This window comes from Atractosteus spatula, chromosome 27 (genome assembly GCF_055471065.1).
Source record: "Atractosteus spatula isolate fAtrSpa1 chromosome 27, fAtrSpa1.hap1, whole genome shotgun sequence".
In the NCBI taxonomy this organism is placed as follows: Eukaryota; Metazoa; Chordata; class Actinopteri; order Semionotiformes; family Lepisosteidae; genus Atractosteus; species Atractosteus spatula.
The window spans coordinates 7,206,345-7,231,865 of NC_142732.1; the positions used below are offsets into that span (position 1 = coordinate 7,206,345).

At 44.6% G+C, this 25,521-nt stretch overlaps 1 protein-coding gene across 1 annotated transcript in view; it reads left to right on the forward strand.

Moving 5' to 3' along the window:
* The first annotated feature begins 4,954 nt into the window (after positions 1-4,954).
* Positions 4,955-25,521, forward strand: part of myo18ab (myosin XVIIIA b) — a 272,470-nt gene continuing 251,903 nt past the window's right edge. Inside the window, exon 1 of the mRNA XM_088907095.1 lies at positions 4,955-5,179. Coding sequence (XP_088763221.1) covers positions 4,970-5,179 — 210 coding nt within the window. The 5' untranslated portion in view covers positions 4,955-4,969. The remainder of the gene's footprint in view (positions 5,180-25,521) is intronic.

Sequence of the window (25,521 nt, forward strand, 5' to 3'; positions counted from 1 at the left end):
TGCTCCATGCCTCATGAACTCCCTGTGTTTTCCTGTCTTGTGGTTTCCTGTAATGTAGAAAGAATCAGATCTTGCCAGGGGGAGGAAACTAAAAGAGACATTCTTAGCACTGCAATTGCTCAGGAACGAAGAGGAAGTCTGTTTCCAAAAGCAGCTTTTGTCAAGTGCTGGCCTTTGTATCTGGGCTCCCTCAATTTTGGGATTTGCTGTCAATAGCATTGAAAAAGTCACACCAAAATCCATGGAGCTCAAACATAGTTTATCTCCCCTTTTCCGAATATACAGACATGGAAATTGTTCATTTTGACTTCCAAATGAAGTAAGTGCAGTAGACCTATAGGAGTATGTGTTTGCACATCTGATATAGATGTATGTATTGAAGCTGTTATGCATTGCTTAAAGTGTACCAACTACACAATTTTGAATTAAATGCAAACGTGAACATGTGTTCAAATACACCATTATTAAAAGTATGTGTTTGGTGAAACATAGCCCTGAAATTGAATGACCTATATGCTTGTGCTAAATTAAATGCAGGGTGTGTGGTGGGATCCTGAGATTGCTTAATGCAAATGTGTGTATCATGGCGGAAAAATGAATGAAAGTAAAGAAAGAATATGGGGCATGTATGATAACAAAGAACACATAAAGAATAAAAAGCACCACACACATGACCAGATTCCAAAGCAGTTCGGAATGCTAATGGAAGGAAGCTCTTTGTTGTTGGAAGAGCATCTTCTCTCTGTGCTGTAGTGCAGTTTCCTGCTCTGCAGTCTGCCTTTGTTCCAGCAGTGCCAATACTCCTCCCACAGAAAAAACCCTTCATTAAGAGGCTCACTGACACCAGGGCCTGGCAGTGGTACCTGACATATGCGGACTGATCGTGAGACACTAGCCAGATCCTGCTGGAAATGAATGAGTTTTCTTTGTGCACCATGAACTCCATCAGCACTGGTTGGATTATCAGTAACTGGACACATGTGGTCTAGTGCAGATTGTGTCAGCACAGCCTTACTGTTCCAACCCTCTCTGAACCTTGCTTCTCTAGAATTCCTTTACAGAGCACAGAGCTACAGAAATCCTCTGTGTATAAAGCTGACCTCCGTTCCGTGAAGGAGAGATCACAGTCCTTCTCACTCTGGTGTTTCAACTGTATCTGATCTTGGAGTCTGGCAGGAATTTAAGTCCAGATCCAAGAGCAAAAGCCATTCACTCACCCAGCGCTCAGCCCCTGCCCCTGATGTGTGGTATTACCCCGAAATCAGAAGGCCTCGGTGTCAGAGGGAAAGATTAGTATCTGGTATCTTATTTGAACCTTCAAACAAAAAACTTCTCCCGTGCATCTTCAAGCTCAGGTTTATCCTTGCTGTGAAACCCTTGTTGCAGAATTAGTGTTTTTCATACACTTTGACATTTATCCTCTCCACAGTTAGTGCTGTTTTGGGACAATCTGTGTGGTGTGTAAAACCCAAATAAATCTCCCAGTAGGCCTCTGAGAGAGCACAAACTGGGCTTTGTCTAAATACTCAGACACTCTGTTGTAGTTTCTTTTAGATTAAGCACGTTCACCATGGACACTTTGCTTGCCGAAGCTGTCTGATAAGAAAAGACTACGCTTGTTCTTTTTTCCCTGTGGGCTGTTCTGTAATGCAACCACAGTTCAGCAAACGCTTTTAGATGAGCCATGTGCTGTATGCACTCATCCCAAAGCAAGGCACTGTGGATGTTCCTCTCCCCATGGCTGAGAGTAAGGAAGTATCACAGGACTTCTTAGGAAACATCACTTGTCGATAACATAATAATTATCATTATGGTCCAGGTCAGGATCCCTTGTACTTTCATCTACATAGTTTGCACTTTGTTTAGGAGTCACAGAAACAAAATAACGTCTTTGCTTCTAAGACGTTATTGGGAATCCTAGGACTTTCACTCCTGCTCTGCACATCCTTTTAAAAAAAACTCCAGTACATTGAAATACTTTCATGTATCCTGGAAACTCCCTGAAATGTTTTCCCCATTTCATCCCTGTTGAAACGACTTGTTGTTTCCTGCTGTAATGCTGACCAGGCTATGTGGTCTTTTATTAGTTTGTTAGAGGGGGATTTGGGGACATTCCACCCTCCAGAGGCCTTAGAGGTAACAGAGATGCAAGGCCATCTTCAAAGGTCTTATCAGGTTTTCCATGGCTAATGTTGAATTAAGTGCAGCAGAGCATAGAGAAGCCAAGGCAAAGGCATATTGAACCACAGAGGGGTGTGATCAGACATTGTTCGGCAGGCGTCCACGGAAGAGCAAAGTAATTTACTGTGTAACTATTCAGTCCCCTATCTCTCCTACAGCCCCTCTGGCCCTCTCCTCCTCCACTTTCTGTACCCCCTCCCTACTCCCACACTTTCCGAGTGTCCTTCTGCCCCTTCGCTCCTCACTTTTGGAATGAACTGCCCCCAGAAATCAGACCTGCTCAGGCCGCGACCCCTGCGCCACCTGCTGTGTTTAGACAGTTCCTGTGGACTCTCAGGTGCCGTCTCCTGCATTTCCTGGGCTGGCTGTGGGGCTTGTTCGTTACGCCCGTTGGCTGTAGACGCAGAGCTCAGGCCCCCAGGCTGCCTCCACGCTGTCTGAGTGCTGTTTCTTTTTTGCCTGGAACAGCGCTCGCACAACTCCCCCAGGTTGTGTCGGCTATCTTTTTCATCGCGTTTGCTTGTCATATACTGTATACACGATCCTTACAGTACATTTCATACGTATTTTGTAAGCTGTCATGGATAAGGGTTAGGGCTGCATTGCAAATAAATAAGACCGATGATGATACCAGCAACAACAGTTAAATGTAATTCATGCATGACGTCACCCAGTGAGGAAATGCACTTGTGCTTGAGTATTGAGGAGTTGGGCAAAAAAAGCTTTGGCTTCACTTGCTAAGCTGAGGACTGACCCCCAGGCCGGAGCAGGAGGAAGTCAGGACCCCCCTGGAGAGGGAGGAGTTACCCAGGGGGCAGCGGCACAGGTGGAGACGGAGAGGAGGAGGGAAGCAGAATGATGACTGCGAGGAAGAGGGCGGGGCTTCCTGTGGTATTTAAAGAGTTTTCAGGAAGTGATGTCATGGAGAATTCCAAGTTAAGAGTAGAAGTGGTCGCTGTCATCCCTCCTGACTGCCAGTTAAAAAGCCCACTGGCAATAGCACAACCATGAGAAAGCACTGCGCAGATTGACCATGGTCGCGTTAAAGGATGCCCAGTGCTCCTGGAGAAAGGTGTTTTTCAGTTCAGCTGCTGGCTGAGAGGGTTGGTTCTTAGGCCTGGGCGTGCAGAATGACATTACCCTGTGGAAAAGCCCTACAACACAAGGGATGCAGTCGAGGGCTTTAAATTGTTAGTCAACATTATAATAATAGCATATCTGCCAGATTGAGCAGATGTGTGTAGGAGGGTATCAAAGCAGTGTCTACAAGGCACAAGGCATTGTGGTTCTCCAGCAATTTCAGTAGGTGTATTGTGAGTGTTTTGGCTGGAATCGATCCTTAAAAGACAGCTGCAGCACGCCGACCACGAATTCTTGCTATGGGGCAGGAATTCCAGATTAATCCTGGGCTCTCCGCATTCTGCAAGCATCGTGCTAGAGGATTTATGTTTATTGAGGGATCTAAAAGATTAGACAGTAGATATTTTCTTACAGATTTACAAGGTCATCGACGCAAACAGCAAGAGGGGGGCTGGCAGAATCAGGGGCTGCAAGTGTGGCTGTTAGATGTCAACGGTTTTGCCCAGTCGGCTGTATTAAAGCAGATCTTTTATCGCCTTTATGTAAAGGCGGGAGGTTTGCCAAATCTCCCTACCGTTTAAAAACAGGTCCATCTTACAATCTCTTGGTCATTTTAAACTGGATATTTCGGTGAATTAAAAAAAAAAATATATGTACTGCCTGCATTTTGGCATTATATCTCTGCAGCCTGTCACTTTTTCTTTCTAAACGTGTAAGTTTAAATATACACGGAGTTGTGAAAGGGTGATAATTGAACTGAAACCCAAGGCGATGACGCAGCATGAGGATTGTAATTAGAAACCTAATACGCACAAGCGCCTGGATTTCCAACCCAGTGATCGCATGCAGCCGAACTTGCACAGCTGATCATTATTCAGTTATATAGTCTTCTGTAAGACTTTCTTTGAGCTTACTACCACCGTGAAAACAAAATCTTTGCAGTATGCAAATTCGGTCAAAAGTCACCCACTGTCTTCGTCTGTGATTTTGTTATCCTTAATAAGAATATACTTCTTTTCAACTCGACTGCAAAATGAAATTGAAGTAGAATTCGGGGGGAAAAAAGGTGAAAATTTGTGAGCAATACTAATTGTATAAAATCCTTTGTGATGGTAATAGAATACGGGCGTTCTAACTCTAAATAAAGCGTTTATTCATTTGGTTTATTACATTTATTAAATAAACCAAAATTTATTTGGTTTCTATCTTGGTTTTTAAAAAAAATATTTTTCACTTCTACATTCGCTCCAAAGCTCCAAAAGAGGGAGACCCCCAAAAACTACATCTCCCAGAGTCCAACGGGAGGCATTATCTTAGCAACAGCTGACAGACGGTAAAAGCCGAAGTGAAAAGCTGCCAGCGAGAGAGCGGAGTCAGCAGGGCGGCTGAGCTTCGCTGCTGCTGTCAAACTAACATACACAGCAGGACTTGGGGGCTTTTTTTTTTGCTTGGACGCTCGTGTTTGGCTATTTCCACCTTCAAGTTGATGATACATGTAAACATTTCTTCGACTTTAATTCGGGCATGTGATTAAGCCAGGGAATTATTTTTTAACCATTTGTGTGTGTGCGTGCGGGGGGAAATTATTCCATTTTTCGTCTCTCTAACCCCCCAAACTACCCCCCCCACCCCTCCTCCTCCTCCTCCCCCCCCCGCCACACGCACACACACACCCCACCCCCCGCAAGCCGTGCCCAAATGCCGAGGAATGGACACCGAGTCTGGCAAAGAGGGGAACATGGTGGAGAGTGACGAGGTGCCGGAGAGGGCGAGTGGCCGTGACGAGGCGATGGCCGCGCTACAGCAGTGCGAGCTCATCCAGGACATGATCGAGATCTCCATCTCCAGCTTGCAGGGGCTCCGGACCAAGTGCGCCGCGTCCAACGACCTTACCCAGCAAGAAATACGCACTTTGGAGGTAATGAGCGAAGCCGCAGACCTTTACGCACAGCAGTTACAGTGTAGAGCCCAGTGCGCTCTCCTGCAGGAGCTGTCTCATCGCTTCATAGTCTCGCCTCGCCTGGCTCGGGGCTTTGCGCTGCAGTGTTTCAGTAATGTTGTGCAAGGTGATCGAAGATGTACGTTGAGCTGTACTTTGTGATCTTTCCGCCCTCCAAAGGGAAAACAAATCCACTTTAAAGCACGTCATCTCGGCGACTTTGTGTGTGGTAGAGAGAGAGAGATAGGATAGGTGATTGTTGGTGGATCTGAAATAAAATACCAGAAGAAGGAGAAAAAAAAAGAATGCGCTTCGAAAATATAGCGTCCCTGCGAAGTTGAGTCTTCTGTTTTGTTTTTGTGTGACAAGATGAAGATTGCGCATCTCTGCCACTGCACAGTCATTTGTCAGTTCGGTTCTTTTGCGCAAAAGACTTGCCCCGCTTTCATAAATAAAAATCGCTTCTTCTGTAAATGAAAACCCGCCCGGTCATAAACTGTAGAGTTGGCTTGTGCAAGGGGCTCCACTCTGAACGCGTTAAGAGGGAATATTAAATTCTCCGGCTATCATCAACTCTCAGAAGCCGTCCGGTAATCTTTAATTGAAGGAGATATTCTTTTATTTAAATTCGTGACATTTAGGCCCGCAGAGTCAATATCAAAGGTCTCTCCGGTTTTAATTTATTAATGTAGCTGCTCTTGTAGCAATAACCTATTAATTTAGATACTGGAGAAGCCTCTCAGGAGGAAACTATGTAAATATGTCAGGGCAGATGTACTGTAGGGGAGGTGGCGGTGGTCGGGGCAGGTGCTGGCTTGGATCAGGACAATTGCTGTATCACAGTCGGCGCAGTTGAGCTATACGTGATCTTGGCCATTACATAGGCTTAGTAAGTACGTGCAGTTTGGACCTTGGTGAAATGCGGCGCCGGTTCGTTTTTATCATCGTGATGTTATGTCTTTGTTGTATAAGGTCTCGAGGAGTCAAGTGGAACAGTTTGTTAGCTGGTTAATTTCTGCTGTAATTGTTGTTGTAATTGTGTATGGACGTCTTGATGGTCTGAAATGGGCTGAACCTCAGGGTTTTACTGGTATTTATGTCTTGCCCAGTGTTTTTGGGGTAGACCTGCTGCAGAAAAAAAAATTTGCTTCAATCAAAAGTAGTTTTGTGTAAAATCAAGCCATAGGGATTAATTCTACAGCACTGCTGTCCAGGAAATATATGCAGGTATTCTTTCAGATGTGAGTTCATTTATTAACCCTCTACCTGCTTTCTGAGCATAAGGGAGTCGACAGCAATTTTTGCAATTGTTTTAGAGTACTGCATGAGTGCGAACACCCCCGCGCACGCACACAAACACAAAATAACAAACTATTTCGACACACCGTGGTCACAGCTGACCGAGCCTCACAGAAAGTCCCAAACGAGGTGGATAAATCCCTGAAATATCCGCAAAGATCATTCCAGGAGCGCCCCCCCCGCCCACACACACACACACCGGACTCCAGGACCAGAGCCCGTTCTGAGCCTGCTCAGCAGAGGCAGGAGCAGGCCGGTGGAGAGGAGAGAACGGGCGAGTGAAACACGGCCCTGTGGCGACTGCTGTTTCACGGAGATGTTTCAAAGGCAAATGAGAGAAATTCCTCAGACGAACAAGCCCGCGGCAGTGGGAGAGCACGGTCAGTGTAACCTCTCCGTTTACGCTCAGCTCTAGAGAGGTTACGCCTGTCTTTAAATACCCGTTGCTGAGGTTTGCGGAGGAAACAGTGGGGTTCATCGTCCCGGAAAGCAGTAGGGTATCCGCAGGGGACCGGACAGCCAGTCCTCAGGGCTTCTCCAGCTGCCGCGGTGCTGTTCCCACCAGGGCGAACCTTAACTCGCGTCTGTCGGCTGGGCAGCACCCCAAAAATATTGATGTCGGTTGGCCGCAACGCTGCTCAAACAGAAACGGTTAAAATTGGGTGGGTGGCCTTGAGCTGGTCTGAAAACGCCGTCATTAGTAGCGGTGAGCCCACCTGGGGCGGGCAGACGGGAGGGGGTCATCTCCGTGGGACCTGCCTGCGCCCAGGTAACTGCAGTAGTCCCTCCAGAAACTCCCGACGCCCTCCTCGAGCACTGGTGTTGTTCCAACGGTCCTCATTGCCCCCATGCCAGAAAAGCCAGACATGGCTCTAGACAATCGAAACAATTTTTCACCCCATCTCCAACTTACCCTTGCAAAAAATCTAGAATGTGCTGTTAAAAATTCAGTGAAATAACTACCTCATTGAAAATAATCTTTTTGAACCCCTCCAGTCTGGCTTCCGACAATGTCATAGCACAGAAACTGTCCTGGTCAAAGTCACTAACAGACTTCTAATAGCTTCTGATTCTGGTTCTCTTAAGCGCTTTGAGAAGCCACCTTTAAAGGCGCTATATAAGTAAAGTCTATTTTTATTATAATAAGTGGTTCCCACTGTGTCGGTGTTGGGGCTGGCTCAGAAATGCCACTAGGGTGTGTTGAGGGTGCTGAGATACTGGGGCATTGAAAAAACATAAGAGCATTCCTTCATAACAGAAGTCTGCAGCTCCCAACAGATATTCCTCTAACAGCAAGGCCAGGCCAGTTACAGGGAGAGACTAAATATTTAGGCATTTAAGTGTGATACTAATTTATGGTTCTAAATTCTCTTCCATTCCCAAGATGCATTGAGCTTGAAAGTGACAATGTTGAGGTGGGCTTTACTTTGGCAACACTAATGCCTCATTTGGCTTTACTGTACAAGAAAAATGTTCGTTTAGGAATAAAAGGAGAAAGTAGTCAGAATAAAGATCTGATGAAAGGGCTACTTTTTTTAAATGGTTGGCACTAAGACATATTTCAGATATACTGCAAAGTCACATTAATTAGCAACTTAGGAATATCAAGAGTGGGTGTTTGTGCTTTGCTGTCTTCCCAGAATGTCTGTCCCATTTTCTGATTTGACGTAATGTAAACCTGAAGCTAGATTATTAGGAAGAATTTAGTTTTCTTGAAGTGTTCTTACATGAAAACGGGGAGAGAAAGTGTCACAGTGATTTCCTGCAAAGTGTGCCTAAGCAGATTTTTCCCAGTGGGTTTAGTGAAGGAGTGATTTGGCCTAAATCTTCGAACAGTTTTAGAATTAAACTGTAAAATAAAACATGTTTTTCAGCATAACCTGGATTTTGCCACATTGATACATAGGAGAAAGTTGGAAACTGGGATTTACCATGTAAAACTTGGGTTATGAAAGCTAAACACCAAAGCACCTTATGCTTTACATTTCTGAAGTAGACCAATTGTAAGAACATCATATTTAAAACCATTCCAATTGTATTCTTCAGTATAAAGTATGCTTGTTTCTTTTAGATATGCCTAAAAATGCACTGAAGCGCCACCAGAAACTCAGCTGTCTGTATTTATCTAAGAATTGGTCAGGTGGGGTTTGTTTGTCCCTGTACTCGTTTTGTATCTGTGTTGAAAAAAGATCAAACCTAACCTCTCACTTTATTTGTTTTGCCTGGTTTGTTGCTTCATAGAGGTCCCAACATAGCACTTAAGGCATTGAAGAGCAGGTGTCACGTTGCCTGGTGGAAAGCGAGATTTGTCGTAAGGAAATGGCTAGCGGCTGTGTCACTTCCAGGACATTACAGATGGTTCTTTCTGCCAGAACTGTAATTCATTGCCTATGAATTAGCCTGTTTCCCTTGCTGCTGAGAATCGTATGAGGAGACAGGAGGATCAGCAGCACCAAAGGCTTTGCAATGGAAGAATGGAACGGAAGGGTTAAGGCTTACAATTGCTGTCAAAAAGTTCCAGCCAATGGGCTTCGGCCAAGAAGCACATGGCCACACAGAGAGTGGGTCAGCCTAGCTTGTCCTTCAGTCTCTTGTCAGCGCAGACCTTCTGAAAGAGCGATCAGTGACCCTTGGTCTAGTCTGTGTGTGTTTACATGCTGTGTTGGCTATGTTGGTCTTGCCATAAATCGTGGCTCTTGTGGATCAAGCTGAGTTGGAACACTGTACTTCAAACTTGAATTGAAAGTCTGTTAGGCTGCTTTTACCTGCACCAGTGAGCCTTCATGCGATGCTGCAAGGCTCAGCTGAGCATACACCAATTCTTCCTTGTCTTGTAAGGACTACCTACATGCTGAACCATAATGGTTGTTAGAATAAAGAAGACAACATACAGTACAAATAAGTTATTTTTGGAGTTCTTTGTTCAAGAAGAGATGTTTAATGGACATTAGGGGAATACTTGTTTAGCTAAGGTGTCCCTTTTGTTTGCCCTAGGATTGTCATGTACGAACATGACTAGTAATAGACAGATGACTTCTTGTTAAAGGAAAGTCTTTGCCTCTTTATGATCTGGCCTGGTGGCATTTCTGGGGATGTGCAATTGGAGGAGACCCATATATGCTCACTCTCTTGGCTCATTTTGCTTTAGGGGACGAAATGAATGGGGTTGCAGTGGCAAAGAGAGATAGTTACACAAAGGCAAAACTGTTACTGAAGCATCGACCTTGCAGAAGGAACACTTTCTGTGAGGGGGCTGTTCTTGTCACAGGCGTGACGAAAGGTCTCGCTGTTCCTCGTCCTGAAGATGTCACTTTCACTTCTGCTTCCTGTTCGTGCAGGAAGTCCATCTCTTACCTGCATTCCAGAGCCCACCCCACAGGGAAATTCCTGCTTTTAGAGACAGGAAGTGATGTGGGCAGTGCTGTAGAGGGATGTGCAAGTCAGCCTCCTGGCTTGACAGTCAAGCTGAATTGAATTCTGCATTAAACCTGCCACTGTCAGCCGCAGTGTGTTACAAAATTGTAGGCCGAACCATCCCGCCCGACCTGAATATGCAACTCTTGCTTCAGAGCTCTTGTGCAACTGATCACTGCTTTCACCACCTGTATATGTCACTGAAATGCAATGCCGCACTGAAAGCAGAGTCAACAGTTAATTACTGTGTTTCTCCAGGTTCTGCCTGCTCCAAGTTGCTGGGCTGGGGAATTTACAATCAGGATTTTCCGTAATGTTTTGACACCTGTACTGGAAGAGGAGTTCCCCTCGACAGAATATATTCATGTGTTTCCTTTTAATGGATACTGCTTTACAAATCGACAGGATCCAGACCTGCTCGAGAGGTGTGTCGTAAAGTGAGGAGCCCAGAGGCAGTGTTCAGTGAGCAGGGTTTAAACAGGTGTATCCTTTTGTTAAGTGCTATAAGCAGGACATTTAAAAAATTCAAACTCCTCATAATTTAAGCTGCAATATATTGAAAAGTGTACAACTGCTTTGTACTATTAAACTACAGTATACAATCTAAAAATAGAAGTGCAGTTTGTTGTGTTGTGCATTATAATGTAAACTTTCCTCTTGGTGGTGTTCATTCTTTTTGTCTGAGAGGGTACAGACTGGTAACGGAATGCAAGTCAACAGGTGTCCCACATACATGCAACACAATGAGATCTAATTCCCCAAAAGAACACCAGACAGAATGAAGGTGGAGAACAGCAGCCAGCTGTTGATTCACGTCTGGTTTTATTGCTTTGAATTGGGCCTATTTGTTTGAGAGTGCTCTTCAGTGCACTGAAGAGAGGCTTGAACCTGCATTAAAATCTCACCAAAGGGGATTTGTTATGGCACTTTACATTCACAGTGGTGCCCTGCCTGCTGTTGCAGTGAAAGATAATTGTGCCCTTGCTCTTGAAGTGAAGTGCTACATTGTAGCTCTTCAGTTTTCAACCTTTAATCCTCCTCTAGTGGGAACATCTCTACAACTCTCCATTCCACTAAACACACTCTCTTTGTCTCTCTGTAATCGCTCAGCCTGCATCTTCCTATTGCCTCTGTGGTATCTGGTCCACTGTACATAGTGATTTTACAGGTGGACCAGGACCTGTGGGCACTGTTGAGAAACCAGGAGAAAGTGATTAGTTGGCGCCTGTGGACCAGGATGTTGTCTTCTTGTGCTAGCGTTCTTTTCAAGGTTATCGTCTGATTATGTGTGCAGTTCCAAGTGCTGTATTTATTTAAGTCCTTTCAGACCTGAGTGATGCTTTAGATCCTAATGGTGACCATCCCTGGGCATTGTAATGAAAGATGGAAAGATGGAAAAATTTTGGTTTGAACACTTAGGTTGTGCTTCTAAGCCTTTTAGAGATCTCTTGAAATGAAAGTGTCAAGACACTGTAGCTCTAGTGGGACACGGTAGATCATTCCCAACTTCATTGAGTCAATCAAAACTCACATGTGTTCCGAGTCTTTACCAATTGACTATTTAGGGGTGACCTATGACGTATGCTGGATTGTGGCTCTCTGGCACCACAGTAGGCCGCCCATGCTGTACAACATTACTTTATTTAATTAATCTTCTTAAAGAATGAGCAACTCTGGAATTGTCAACAGACAGTACTTCTTTGTATCCAAATTAGCTCATAGTATGTGTGGTGCGCTTCAGGACTCTGTTCTTGGGTCTGTCATTATATGTGTTACCGTTAGGTGAGCTTGTTTGTAGACGTGAGGGGGTGTCTTATTGTTGTGCATACACAGTCATATCTCCGTTAAACAGGCTCACATCAGTGCTTCTTACGTTTCAGGTACCCTGCTAATATTAAAATTTGGATGTCTCGGACGTAATCAAAACAGAATAAAATCCAAACCTGTAAAAAAGACGGTCAGCATTTTTACAAAAGCTTTTTTTATTTATTGTTGTTGCTTTTAAAGATTTTATTGAGTGTCAATAAGTGCCTTTTTAACCATTCGTTAATTTAAAATACAGTTCCTTTGTTAGGTGCTTTGAGTTTCTTTCGACTTGAAAATTGCCATAACATGGCCTTTTCACCTTTAACTAACCTAACCTCCTGAAGGAGGAGCAGTTTAGACATTTTGTAGATTAATATTCTGCAATCAAGATGTTTTCTGAAGTGTTGTTTGGCTATTTTTAAAAATTAAGTTCATAATTGAGTGCCCAAATGATGAAATTCCCAGCATTCCTTGCAAGCTCGGTTCACCACATGGAGCACCTGATGTATCTGCTCCTCAAGGGCTGTTGTACAGTATTTTCTAAACCAGAGTGCTTTTAATTTAACTTTTCTGCACTACGTGCAAAACTTTAACTTGTTTTACCACTACTCTACTTTTTTTCATGTTGCAATAGAAATCTGGCTTAAACCCAACCTGAACAACAGTTAAAAAACCTGACTTTTTTAATTTGGGAGTCATAAAAAAGGGATAGAGGGACGTTTAACCACTTGAGTTCTGTTTGTAGTTCTGCCCATTGAATCCACTCAGTGTGTCTTAAAGGCTGTTTTTCTTGCTTTTGCACAGACTCTTCTTTTGGATTGTTTAAGAGCCGTGATCAGTAGATGAAAATGTCTTATTATCAGTGTGTCTTCTCTGGGTGTTGAAAAGAGATTGCTGTGCGCTTGCAGTGTGGTATTGTGGCTGCGTCTATATTTAGACATGTTTCCTCCTACGCATTTTCAGGGTTCGTTGTTAAATAAAATCAAATGACGCGCACGGGGAGAGCAAGAAAGAAGGAAGAAGAGGCGAAAGTAAAAGACAGCCTTCGAGACTGTTTTTTTTTTTTCTTCTCACACATAAACAGCCTGCAGTTGTGGAAGCGCTCTGGCTGTACTGCTCAATTGCTCTCAGACTGTATAGCGAACAACAGGATGACAGGAGACACTGCATCTCCTTTCTGTCTTTATGTTTGCACCAGCGATAGGTTCAATGAACCTGCTGCCGCAAGTTAATATTTCAGAGGATTGAATTGGTGAGCTCTCTGAATAGATCCTCAAGGTTGTGTTATGGATATCAGTGAATGCATTATTCGTCTCAATGAGGCTCCTTTCTGACAAGCTAGAGTGACGAAGGACTGGCACAATAGTGCTAGATTGTGTGTTTTCTATGTGTCAGGTTGGAAATAAATTCTTATGCCCACTGGGTGGGGAATTTACCACAGTTCCAGCCTGGTAGGTACTGTGTCGCTCATGTGTTGCCCATTTATTGATATAATACTTCATAAATAACAGGACATTTGTTTTCAGGTGCCTGCAAGAAAAAAGAAGAATGATTAAAATTTACATTGAAGTCATGCAGTTCTATGTTGAAACCCACATAGAGTGCACTGAGCTAACCTTGCAATGTTTCTCCAACAGACGCTGTTGCAAAGTCGTCATTTCGGGCCAAAATGGTCTGTTTATTATTGCGCGCCATCAGGTCGCAGGTGGTAAGAGGAACGTCATTTTTGAATGTGCGTTTTGTATAAGGAAATGGCTTGTGCTTCTGAGTTTTCATGGTTTATTTGGTGCACAATGTCTGTACACAAACAAGTAATGGAAATGATTTGTGTGCTGAGGGGCTGGGCCTGTCAGGAATTTGAATGTCAGTTACTCCGCAGAAACTCCTGTCGTCACACAGGTTTGCTTGCATAAGCGGTGTCTGTCATGGGGAGTCCATGATGCCTTCCTTTCTCCATCTTGTGTCAGTGCAGTGCTGCAGCGTGTAACGATTCTGCTCTCCTCGCAGAAGTTTGCAGTGTGCAGAAACCTTATTTTAAATAAAAGACAAACCTATTACAGAAAAAGGAGTTCATTTAGAAGTGAGTTTTAGCAAACCACTCATATTCAGTTGCATACAAATGTAACGACTAGTGTTTTTACAGTGCTTACAGTCTACTCTGAGCTTTTATCCCATGAAAGTCAATTTCGTCTGGTCTGCCCCCACAGTAAGAAATGGTACAGTCCCGGTCCATACCATCTCATCCATCTTATGGGAGGGGGGTGGGAGTTGTTTCTTATTCATTTTGCCTTCACTAGCAGGTGGGGTCCTTCAGCGCTACCATGACGTGGGCTGTGTGCGCACAGTGGTCATGGTGACCACCCTGGAGAGGATGCCACACTCTCATTTATGTCTGCTTATCTCTGCTAAGTTGCACAGCCTGCAACCAGTTACCTGGGGAGACTCAGCGGGTCTCATCTGGTTAATCCAGTTGGTTTGGTTGTGCTGTAGCTCTGCTGACAATCTGTCTTCACCCTCTTCTGTGTGTTTCCCAAGAATGGAGCTGATAGCTCCTCTCCTGATGGCTTTCCACCAGCTTTAGTTTTTATTTTATTTGTATGCTTTCCATGAGTTTGTTTCGTTTTGATTTCCCCTGTAATGCATTAGAGCAGGGACTAGGGCATTTACTTTACAATGCCTTTGGGATCCATTACAATATGCTCTTGTCTGTGAATAAATCAGGTTTTCTGTGCCAGTATGGATGTACTGTACTGTACATAGACAGCCACCAAGTCTCCGCTTTCCAAACAGTGCAGGATTGTTCTGCAGGCAGGTTTGTGGATCTGCACTGCTGGCAGGTTCCCCGCTGTCCTTTCCTCCCTTCCTACATTGTTTATTCTTAAGTCAGTAGCCCTTATCAGGCTCATGGTTTCTCCTTCAAGCTTCAACTTCCTTTTTGCTTTGATGGCACAGGATGTCGAGTTTCGTAATGCTTTGTCTAAAAAAAAGAGTCATCTGTGCCTTTTCTCTGCAGCGCACAGCAGTGTAAAAAGAGAAAGAGTCTTTTGATTGTTAAATCAACACACAAAAAAAGTCTGCCCTGGAATGCGGTCCTCTTTTATTGTATCCCAAAGCTTGCACGGCACTCTAAATTTGCACCATTTTCACTTCGTTGAGAAAGGCTGTGTCTGTGTCACATGTGCTTGAGATCCCCAGAGCTATCGATGCAGAATCCCCTGGCCTCTTGTCAGCCTGTAGCCTGTGCATATCGGCATTCTTTGCAGGGAGCGTCAGAGTTAGCTGCAGTGTGCTCTCAGGGAGTTTACCGATGGTATTTTTGCAAGTTATCAGTCATTTTAAAAACATGGTTTCTGCACATGGAGAACGGCAAATATTGTGTACAGAAGATCAAATTAAACGAGTGGACTTTCTGCACCAGCTTAGTTTTAAGTGGCTTCACTGGTCGCAGCTAAAGGGGTTAGAACTAGTTAGGATTTGATTTACCTCCATCAGTCGTAGTATTGTTGTATAACTTAACAGCAATCCAGTTATTGCCGTGCTTAAGGATAACTAGTAATGTATCTTCCTAGCTCTAGAATGCTTGTATCTTCTTTTTACAGGAACTTTCGTGTGTGTATGACATTTAATTTCTGCTGGTTTAAATGGCAGCAGTATTGCAGTCCTGCAAAATGTCTTTTAAATACAGACACCGCTGTGGCAAACAACAGAACTGTCCAGTACAGTTGCCTCAGGGGATAGGAAGTGTTTTATACATTCTGGAGAAGCTGGAAGATTACAGTCTTAAAGTTTAGGCCTAAAGCATGGAGATGCAGCAGAAACTGAAGTGTATAATACTGGTACAGCAGACGTCTGAAAACTGGGACATTTACTCCAATTTAAAATTATTTACATTTGACAGGTTCATTAAGTTTGGTATATTAAATGAACTGGAAAGGGAGTGAGGATCTGTTGATTGGGAGGGGAGATTAACATAAACATAAATAAATGGCTATGTAGCGTCTTGGAAAACCAGGAAAGGCCATGGGAAATTAACCATCTATTAATCTCACTGTTCACTTTACACTGCCCCATTATCAACCAGTAAGACCAAACTACGTGTACAGATGAATAGCAAATGATTTGAAAAGTTACGCTTGAAAGCCTGCTTCATACTGGAAAACCGCTGTCACATGTTCCCCTCTGCTATATAGTGATGGTGCAGAATCAGAACACAGAAACAGCTCTAACATGTGACCACTGCTATAACACTGCTGCAGAATACAGAGACCATTGATTGATTCTCACTTTCTTATTCAACTATACAGTCTTCTGTGATCTGCACCATTGGTCTGTTTGAACTCTCCTTAAACATGCAGCCTCACAGACTGCGTGTTAATGTTTAGGTACATTACAAGGCCTCTGCAGACCTAATCTTTCTAATCTGCCTAATCAACCTCCACTGCTGCCCTTTGGTTTACAATCTACTGATTAAGTACACTGCACAGTGACAATGTCAGCCTGACTCCTGTTCACCAGGAACATGGAGATTTTATCCAACATTGCTTGAATTACCTACATCTGAAGAATTCATCCAGATACGCCATGTGTGTGTGACTCTGGTCATGTGAAGTTGTGAAGTCTGTGAAGTTGCTTTAATAGGGAAATGACAGGGTCTTAAAACACTCTTTAATATTCATTAATTGACACACCTGAAGAAGGCTCCACGGCCGAAACGTTGTGTTCTCTTTCTTCTTTTTTTCAGCATGGAATAAACCTATTAAATATTCATTAATGTCAGACAATTATAAAAAATGCAATATAATTCACTTTTATTAACAAAGAAGCAGATATAATCCACAATTTCCAAACCTCCATCACACTTCCCCAAAACCCACAAAATCATTGAAATACATTCAGCTGATGAACCAATTTATAGTACATGATCTCAAAATGAACCTGTCAAGATACCAGCACCTTAAAAACTGCTACAGGTACAGTGCACCTCTCTGTGTTCTTTCAGCTCTTTACAATCATCTCAGCATGACCCTCAATGAATTTTACAAAGATTCCTTCCCCCCAGAGACAAGGACAGTATTACTGAACAAAATCCCCAACCTAGAGAAAAAGGTCATTCAGGGCGCAGAAGAGAGGCTTCGATCTTGGACAGTGAGGGAAACAATTCGGTATGCATCTGTCAGTCCAGGCTCATGCACAGAAAGGAATTAATCGTCATGACAGTGTTTTGAACTTTCTGCTGTCATGACAATTATTTCCTTTCTGCGCAATAATTAGATCACCCACACTCTCCTGCATAATACTTCACATGATAAAAATCACAATGCTTTTTCTTAAACACTAGAAATTAGAGACATGACAGCACTTTTGCTGAAAAGAGAGATCGCTGTTTTGTGGCACAGCGGTGAATGTCTCGCATTCATGTGCATGTGTTCCACAAAAAAAGGGATTGATCCATCGTTGTACAAGAGGATCTGTAATTTGCATGCATTCTCCCATAGACATTTAAACAGGAACAACCTCCCTCAAACTGAGAGAGAGCAGACCAGAGAAAATGACAAGAATTTCAATACTTGGCTATCTAGTCAGAGGGAACCTTGGTCTGATGCCTTTGTCCCTGATTGTGCCCATTGTGCTGGCAGAGGAGGGGCAGACACTGCAGGGAAACGGTGCAGCCCTCAGGGGATTGAAGGTAAGTGCATTAGGAGCATGAGCAAGGTCACAATTGAAGACGCCAGGTGACACATGACACAGCCCTGGAGAGGAATGCTAGCAAGGCAGGTCTGTCTCTTTTGTTGCTGCTGCAATTAAACAAACCTGCAAAAAATGAGGATCCATCCACACCCTGCCCTGATGGAGCTAGAATAATTGAGCTGGGTGTTTTGTTTTTTTTTTAAATGTTGAGGAGGGCTATTCAAAGAACACGCATACAGTATGTGAGATGGTTTTTTTTTACCCAGCAAAAACCAATCAATAAATAATGGTAAAATGCAAGAATTATACCAATAGGGGAGCAGAAAAAAAATCTGGAGTAATTCCCAAGGCAAAGGGCTGACATGGTTTCAGAAGGGAAAGGGTGATTGCGTGTCCTGTCTTAGTGTGGGTTCCAAGGTTTTAAATGGTTAGAGCTTGAGATTGTGTGAAACACTGGCCTGTCTTGTCCAAAGACCTTCTTTTCAGAGATTCGGTGCTACTCTAATGCAGCTCAGTCAGGCTTTGGACTTTGGGGTGAGCTGCTGCCCTTTCTGTTTCTTGAAGAGCGCTGCAGTTAGCTGCCCGCTGATGACTGTCCCATGCAGCACTCCTGCGGAGCTGGAACACCGGGTGCTGGATGTAGTCGCTCATCAGTTCAGGTTAGGTAGCATTATTTGGTTCTGCGTGCGATTTTCCAGAAGAACAGCCCCACGGGATCAGTGTGTTTTCCAGGCGTTACGATTAAAAAAGTTCTTGATTTGTCTTAAGGTTGACCTTTTTTATTTTGTTTTAATTTATATTGCGTAAATCAGTGCTATTTTAAAGATAGGGTCTTTGCTGGAGTATTACAGTAATCATGGGGAGAAGGCAGGTCCCTATGAACTGAACAGCCAGGGTTCAAATCCCAGGTGAGGTACCAGTGAGCAAGGTTCTTCACCCGAATTGCTCCATTGAAATACCCAGCTGTACAAATGGGTGCAAATATAAGTCAGACTGGATAGGAGTGCAAGCCAAAGAAATGACTCAGACGTTGAGGTTGAGAGGGGAATAATAAGAAGGTTCTGTTCTTCACTCTGGCCTCCTGTCTCTTCTTAACACTTCTGTCTCGCACAGGGGCTATAGGATGAGCAGGGATATTTCTGTCCAAAGCATACCACTGACAAAGCTAAATAGAAATAGGACGTCTTGCTGCAATCTTTTAGTATCCTTTGTAAAAGGGTTTTACTGATACTGTGTGAAACTGGTTTCTCTTTCTGTTTCACGATGCGTACTTATGCCGATGGGGAGTGATAGCCCTTACGGGTGTCTTTCAGCGTTGTAATTCTTTCTTCTGATTTGCCGACACGGTCCATAAGCTTATGGGTCTAAGCAGCGTCTTGTGGCTCAAAAAAACGGCAGCAGTCTAGAGTCCCATCTAAACTACTTGTGGTGCTGTAGGCGCCGAATCTTTTTGGCCTTGGAACAAAGAAGACGATGAAGGGATCTGATATGAGCATTCGAAATCCTCCAAGGCTTTGAGAGAGTCAGCCCTGTGGATTTCTTCAGAATCGACAGAGAAATAAGAGCTGGAGGATCCTGCGCAATAGTCAGGCTCTTTTTAAGAAACGGCAGGATGAGATACTTGGATCAATCAGCTGCTACCTATCAAACAGGATTAGATGGGCCAAACAGCCTCCTTTCATTTGTAAAAAAGTATTTGGCGGACCAGAAAAATATAACAGCTTTTTAGCATAATGGATTGAGCGCTCAGGGGATGTTGTCACTGGAGCGATCCTGGACAGGGTGCTGAAATTTCGCCTTAATCTCTGGTAGCTCAAAATAATACAACGTGCAGGGAGATTTTTTTTCTTTCTTATTTATTAAGTTTTAGGAGCTGTGTTGCCCTCCTCATTTGAACACATATTTTTAGCATTGAAATACTAAGCATGGGAAACATAAGATGCATGAGATGCTTTTTCGCATCCTCTTAGATGTATCCAACTGAGCCCTGCTCTCTGAGGCTGTCTGTGTGGCGCAGAGGGATATTACTTCTGCGATCTTATCTTGGACAGCTTCTGAGAGATCAAGGACCATTCCCGAACTTATTCGGGCTAACAGCTTTTCCTGTTCGTCTTTTTTCACGTTGCGATGCAGCAGTTGACCACGAGGTTTCAACACCTGGTCCGCGGGAGTCGAGGGCGCCGCTCTGGTTGTGTGAGAAAGGTCTGTTTCGCTCTGCGCTTCATCCATCAGGATGTTGGGCTCAGCCTTAGGAGGTTTGTTGTGCTTTGTTGTTCAAGCGAGGAGGGCCCTTTAATTCTCATTTCTGTAAGTTATTTATGACGGGCTTGCTCCCAGCTCGCCCTGCTCTGGCGGAATGCCATGCTTTGGTCTGAACGGACTTTGTCTAAATGGGCTGCCGTGCAAACCTGGCTGTCAGGGGTTGCTTTGTGCTTCCGTCGTTGGGAGGCTGATCACCTTTCCAGCCAGACGGGCAGGGAGAGGACACGAGCGGTAAGGCCCGCTGGATAAAACTCTTCCCTCTTTCTCATGCGGCGGATAACCACTAGAGGAAAGCCACAGTCCGCCCTGCTTTGGGCTGAGCGTGATCTGCCGTCGATCGAGACTGTCACTTTTTCATTTCTGCTGTGCTTGTTTGCGCCCGGGCACGGCCCTGGATCACTGCCTCACTGACGTGTACTTTGAACATCAGGGAGTGCACCGTCACTCTTTCTGGGTCGAGTGCACTTTCTGTGCTGTGCACTTTCCATGCTTTTAAGGACACCCTTATAAGATGGAGCTTTTGTCCTTAATCCCCCCCCAGAAAAACTGATTTTGTGACCTTGGGTTGCTTCTTGGCATTTTTGCCCATGCTGATCATGTGTCTGAATTCCAGAAATGCTATTCCCTCCTGGTCTTTGGGAGTGGTTGCTTGAGATGAGATGGGGAGTGTGGCCGTGCTGTTTCTGTGTGTAACATGCCATACACAAGATTGTCTCAGCTGTGTCAAAAAAAACCCACACCCACTTATTGATAGGCACCCTATTGCTAAAAGTGAGAACTCTGGGGAACAGAACAGCAAAGCCATCTAATTTAATTGAATGGTTTCTTTTCTGACATTTTCAAGTTTTAGAGACCGAAAGAGACACAGAAAGGTGTGAGTAACACTTTTCGCCCTGAGGTTTAGTGACTCCTGTTTGCACAGTGCTACTGGCGTACAGAGCTGAGCACTTCACAGACGGGCTGGTATTTTTAACAGAGATGCAAAAGCTGTGGTTGTGCGCTTCACAATTTAAAAAACTGGTGCTGTTTCCGAGGCAGAAATCGCTGGCGTCTCTGGCAGCAGGGCAACTGCACTGCTGGGGAGGGGGCTGTGTGTGAAGGGGCTTGAGTTCCCAGCTCCTGCCAAGCCTCATAACTGCTACACAGAAGCTACTGTTGTTTATTGGAGTCTTCCTGTTCTGCTGCTGGCAGGGATAATACAGTATTACTACAGCAACACATTCTGCTCCCCGGCCAAAACTGGCCGAAGACCAAGGAAAAAAGAGCAAGAGGGAGAGGGGGGGGAGAAGAGAGAAAAGGGAGAAAAACAGGATGTTGTAACTCTGTTGCTGTTCCTGTGGAGTCCCGAGAAAGAGTCATGGCAGAAAAGGAGTCTGCCTTTGTAGAGCTGGCCCCGTTTCTTCAGCGTGGCAAGATCTGCCTTTTCGTTTTGAGAAGTTTTGTTTTTTTTGCGCCTGTGTGTTGCTCCTTTGGGCCTGCTCGTTTCAGGAGCGAATTTGATCTCCCTCCTGCTGACTGCGCTATAACGACGAGAAGCAGCCGGGCTTCTGTGCTGTCTGTGTCCCCTGTGTGAGTTTTTGAGCAGGACAATGTTGTTGGAACCATGACTGGGGGGGGAGGGAGTTGCAGCGTGTCACACTTCCTCTGTGGATTTAAAAAAAAAAAAGATTACAAATGATTAAAAAATACCGCTCGAGTCCATTTTTTTTAATTTCTCACTGATTTCCCCCCCCCCCCCCCCTTCTACATGGGTGTGTTTGTGTGGGTGGGGCGGGGGACTGGCTGAGGTTTCCAAACTGTGACCAGCAGGAGAGGGGAAGAAAAAAAAGGAAAAGCTGTAAAAATGGTTGAGTGACCCAAGGAAATTAGTTTGAGATAAGAATGCTTAGAATCTACCCCCCCCCCAGCCTAGGCAGGCTTGAATCCAACACAGAATTTTGACTGATTCTGAGGACTTCATTAGGCATTAACATTAGGTCAGTGAAAGGTCATTTGATGGAATTTTGTTGCTTCATTTGTAGCCAAGTCCTACGTATTGAGTGGTATTGATGATAGTAAGAATCTGTGACTCATGTTCTTCTTCTGGTTTCATGAGCCTGTGAACTTGTCATGGTGTGGACCTGCATTGCTTGCTAAGGTCCTCACGCCTTTCGTGGGGAACTGGGAGGATCTTCCGTGAGGGACCTTAAAAACACAAAGGCCGACGGGTAATTGCGTCCTCGGCGGGCACTCGGGTGAGTTACAAACGCTCGCTTCTGCTGAAAATATCTGCTGTTCCTCAGGAGACGCGGTGTAGCTTTATGCTGCCAATTGAAAAGAAACGCCCTGGTTGAGAAAAAAGCCTTTTCTACCTGCCTGAACAGGGGAAAAAACATTAATAAACACTGATGTCAAGAGACTTCACCTCTTTTTTTCATCCAAACAGCCAAACTGTGCTGTGACGGGTGAGGTGACTGATGTGCTGCAGATTGCTCTTGATGGGGAAACTTGGCACCTAGCATGAGACTGATGTTCCAGTCCTATCTGATAACTGCTCTGTCATGAACCCCACTGTAGCTAGGGCATGCCCTTAGCCGTGTAGAAAGGCCCCCTTTTCTGTCCCTGGCATGGCAGTGGCTGACGTGGGTGAGTTTTTGGCGCTTTGAGCAGCTGCCTAATCGCAGGCCGCCTGGGAATCGATAGCTGGGCCGCTCATCCTTTCCTCCTGTGCCTCCCCAGCTGTTGTGAAGCTTGTTGTCCTCTGGGCTCTTTTGTTCTCTCTGGGCTCTGAACGTGAAGGACAAAGCGGTTGAACTGCGGGCTGCTTTGGCAGAGATCATGGAAAAAGACTGCCTGGCCTTGGCGTTTGTCAGGCAGTGGGGGTGACCGATTTGGTTAAATCGCTGCCTCCCAGTTGTCTGGGCTGCATGCACAGAAATCTCGTTTTCTCATCGTTTTTAAACCGGTGTCTATAATTGTGTTTTTTTAGATTGCTGCTTTTACAGAACCTGATTTGTTGGTTGGCCTTCCAACCTTGTAAGAAGAAGCGGTTTATAATTTATGGTTTTTTTACGTCCTTTTCCTGAAACTGAAACGTTCTGTTGCAGATGGTGTGTGGCAGCAGTTACAGCTCACACTGAATTACATTCGGCCTGGACTGCAGGAATGAACGGTTCATTGCAAACATCGTTGAGTTAAAACTTTCAACTAATATAATCTTGCTCTGTCTGTTTGACACACGGGTTCCAGGCTGCTGTTAGTCACTCCTGCCCTCAGCCTTCACACCCTACATGGGCCTCCTAAGACACGGCATTGTTATTTTATTTCAGTGATGGCGAGATAGAAGGCAGGTGAAAGATGCTGATGCTAATGAAATGAGTGAATAACTGCTCCTGTGGGGATCTGTGCCACGTCAGCTTTTTTTCCCCCACCTCCTGACACCCCCATGGGCCTGCTGATGCCCTGAACCGCGCTAATGGAGTCTGATTGTGCAGCTGAGCTGAGCCGAGCCGAGATCCGCGTCAGGGGGGGCTTGCTGTGTCCATCGTGACGTGTTTCTGCTCACTCCAGGCTCTTACGATATAATTCAATCAGTCCACTGATGTTATACATCGACACCGTTTTCAGGTCTGTAGCATTTCACCCTTAAAAAGGAATCTGCTGCACTCTTCTAACCCGTAAGTAAATTTAAAGGTACACCTGTGAAAAATCCAGGACCACACTTGGGTTATCACCACTGCAGACTGACCTGTGGCTCTAGACCTGAAAGCAATACTTGTGTTTTCCAATAAAGCAGTCAGTAGGTTTGGTGCACAAGTGCTGAAACAGAGAAGAAAGAGCTACTGTTGTGGCCTTAGGACACCGGATTCGGACACCACTGGAGAAACGGTGGGTGGCCCAACTGTACCTTCCCATCTCAGTACATAAAGAAATAAACTAAGCTAGCTTGTAAGTCCTTTAGGTTTGGTTTACAATGTACTGTGCTCTTTAATCAACATTAATTCAATTGTTCGGAAATTTACAGTAAGCACCTATGTTTCAATATGCTGATCCTCTCTTACGGGGGATGTATTTGGTTAATTAATTACTTAATCTAAATGTCTTAACAAAGACCAGTTAAAGATCTCGTGAGAATGTAAGCCTTTGAGTATAAACGGCAAAGAAGACTGACAGGCTCCTAGTGGTTGCGATTGTCTGGGCAGAACTGATTGATCTTTAATGACAGAGGCTTCGGTTCGTAAGAAAGATTTCATCAATGTGTGCAGTCAATAATAGATCACTCCGTATGCTTCTTTGCTTGTTTTTTTATCATCAGTTTTGGAAACTGAAGCTCTGCTGAAGCGTTATAAATGGACCCTTGTAATATTGGTTTATTTGCTGGAAATCCCCGTGTGGTTTGAGAATTAGCCCCGAACAATTTTTCTTGCTTCATTTTCCTCTCTCTTGCAGCGTGACCTTTTCAGCCACTTTCTTCTTCAGCTTTGTCGTCTCTCATATCCAGACACAGACCAGCGAAAGCATTTTTTGGGCCTAAAAATACCTCTTACTTACGCACAAACGGGCACATGTCCTGAGTGCACAACAATATTTTCCACGTTTGCAATGACATACTAAGAAGCCTGCTGTTTATTAATAGCAGGCCAGGTTGAGAATTCATCTTGGAGAACTGCTGAGAGCTCCCGCTGTAGAAGCAGTCTCTATATAGTTTTTTTGTGTGCCGCTCAAACCAGTACTTAGTGTATTTTGCTTGCCATTTATCCTGTGAAGTATGTATTGACTGTCCTTTCCATTTCGTCAGCAGACCTGCAAATGTAAAAACTCTGAGTACCTTTCCTGATGTGTAGTATACCGCCTGTCTTTCCTGTTTAAATATAGACACACAAGCATGACATAATAAATTGGTCTAACTACGTCTTAATGGAAGCTGAACAGAAGCTATTAATTTTGAATGTAAGTGCCCATGCATGTGCTTCTGCGAGAGTGCCTGTTCGCAGCAGATGAAGGCTGGGCTGGCAGAATTAGTCTTGGCGTTGTGCCTCAGCCCCCCTGCCTTGCAGGACATTGCATCTGTGTGCGAGTGGGAGGGAGTGGGAGCAAAGCACAGCCTCCAAAGTTGGTTTGGTGCTGCCTCGTGCTCAGATCTCCGAAACGACGTGCCCCTGCAGGTACTTCACGCTGTAGCCCGGCTGTAGGAAGCTGGGGGCGTCCTGCGGTTGAAATAAGGGCCAGGCGCAGGACAGGTGGGACCTCGCCTGTGATCACACAGGGGCTGCTGCCTGCTAGCAATGCATTGTGGAGAAGCGTCTGCCATTCCTCGCTGAGCTAATTGTTCCGCGGCCAGCTCATCACTGGGGAAAGTAAAATATTGATTGTGTGTGCTCCTCTGACTTCTCGGCTAGAGAGCTGTCGGGCTATCAGCTGGGAGGGAAAGATGCTCTAAACTTTATTACAGCGGTTAGTATGACAATAGTGCATCTTAAGAGTCTTTGCCTTTAACATTTCGTCTGCTGTGCTGTGCTCGGTGGGTTTCACCTGTGTCGCCTGCGCATGGCCGCACTAGACCTCTGTCCTCTGCCAGTTTCTTTGAATGCTGTTGTTTCACCAGAAGACCACACACAGAATGCTCTGGTGGTGCGAGTTCCTGTCCTAGGGTGAAACATCTCTGAGGAAGGCTGTGCGCTGTCATTCAGATTCAAGAAAACGGGCTCTTGAGCCTACTTTAAAGACAGCAGTTCTTGACCGGTGTACTGTAATGAATCTGCAAGTGGTGAGAAGGATTTTGTCATCAGGTCTAGAAGCTACATCCATCATAATCCATGAATAATGACTTTATAGGATCTCACGTATAGAAAGAATAATCCCTACAGATTCAT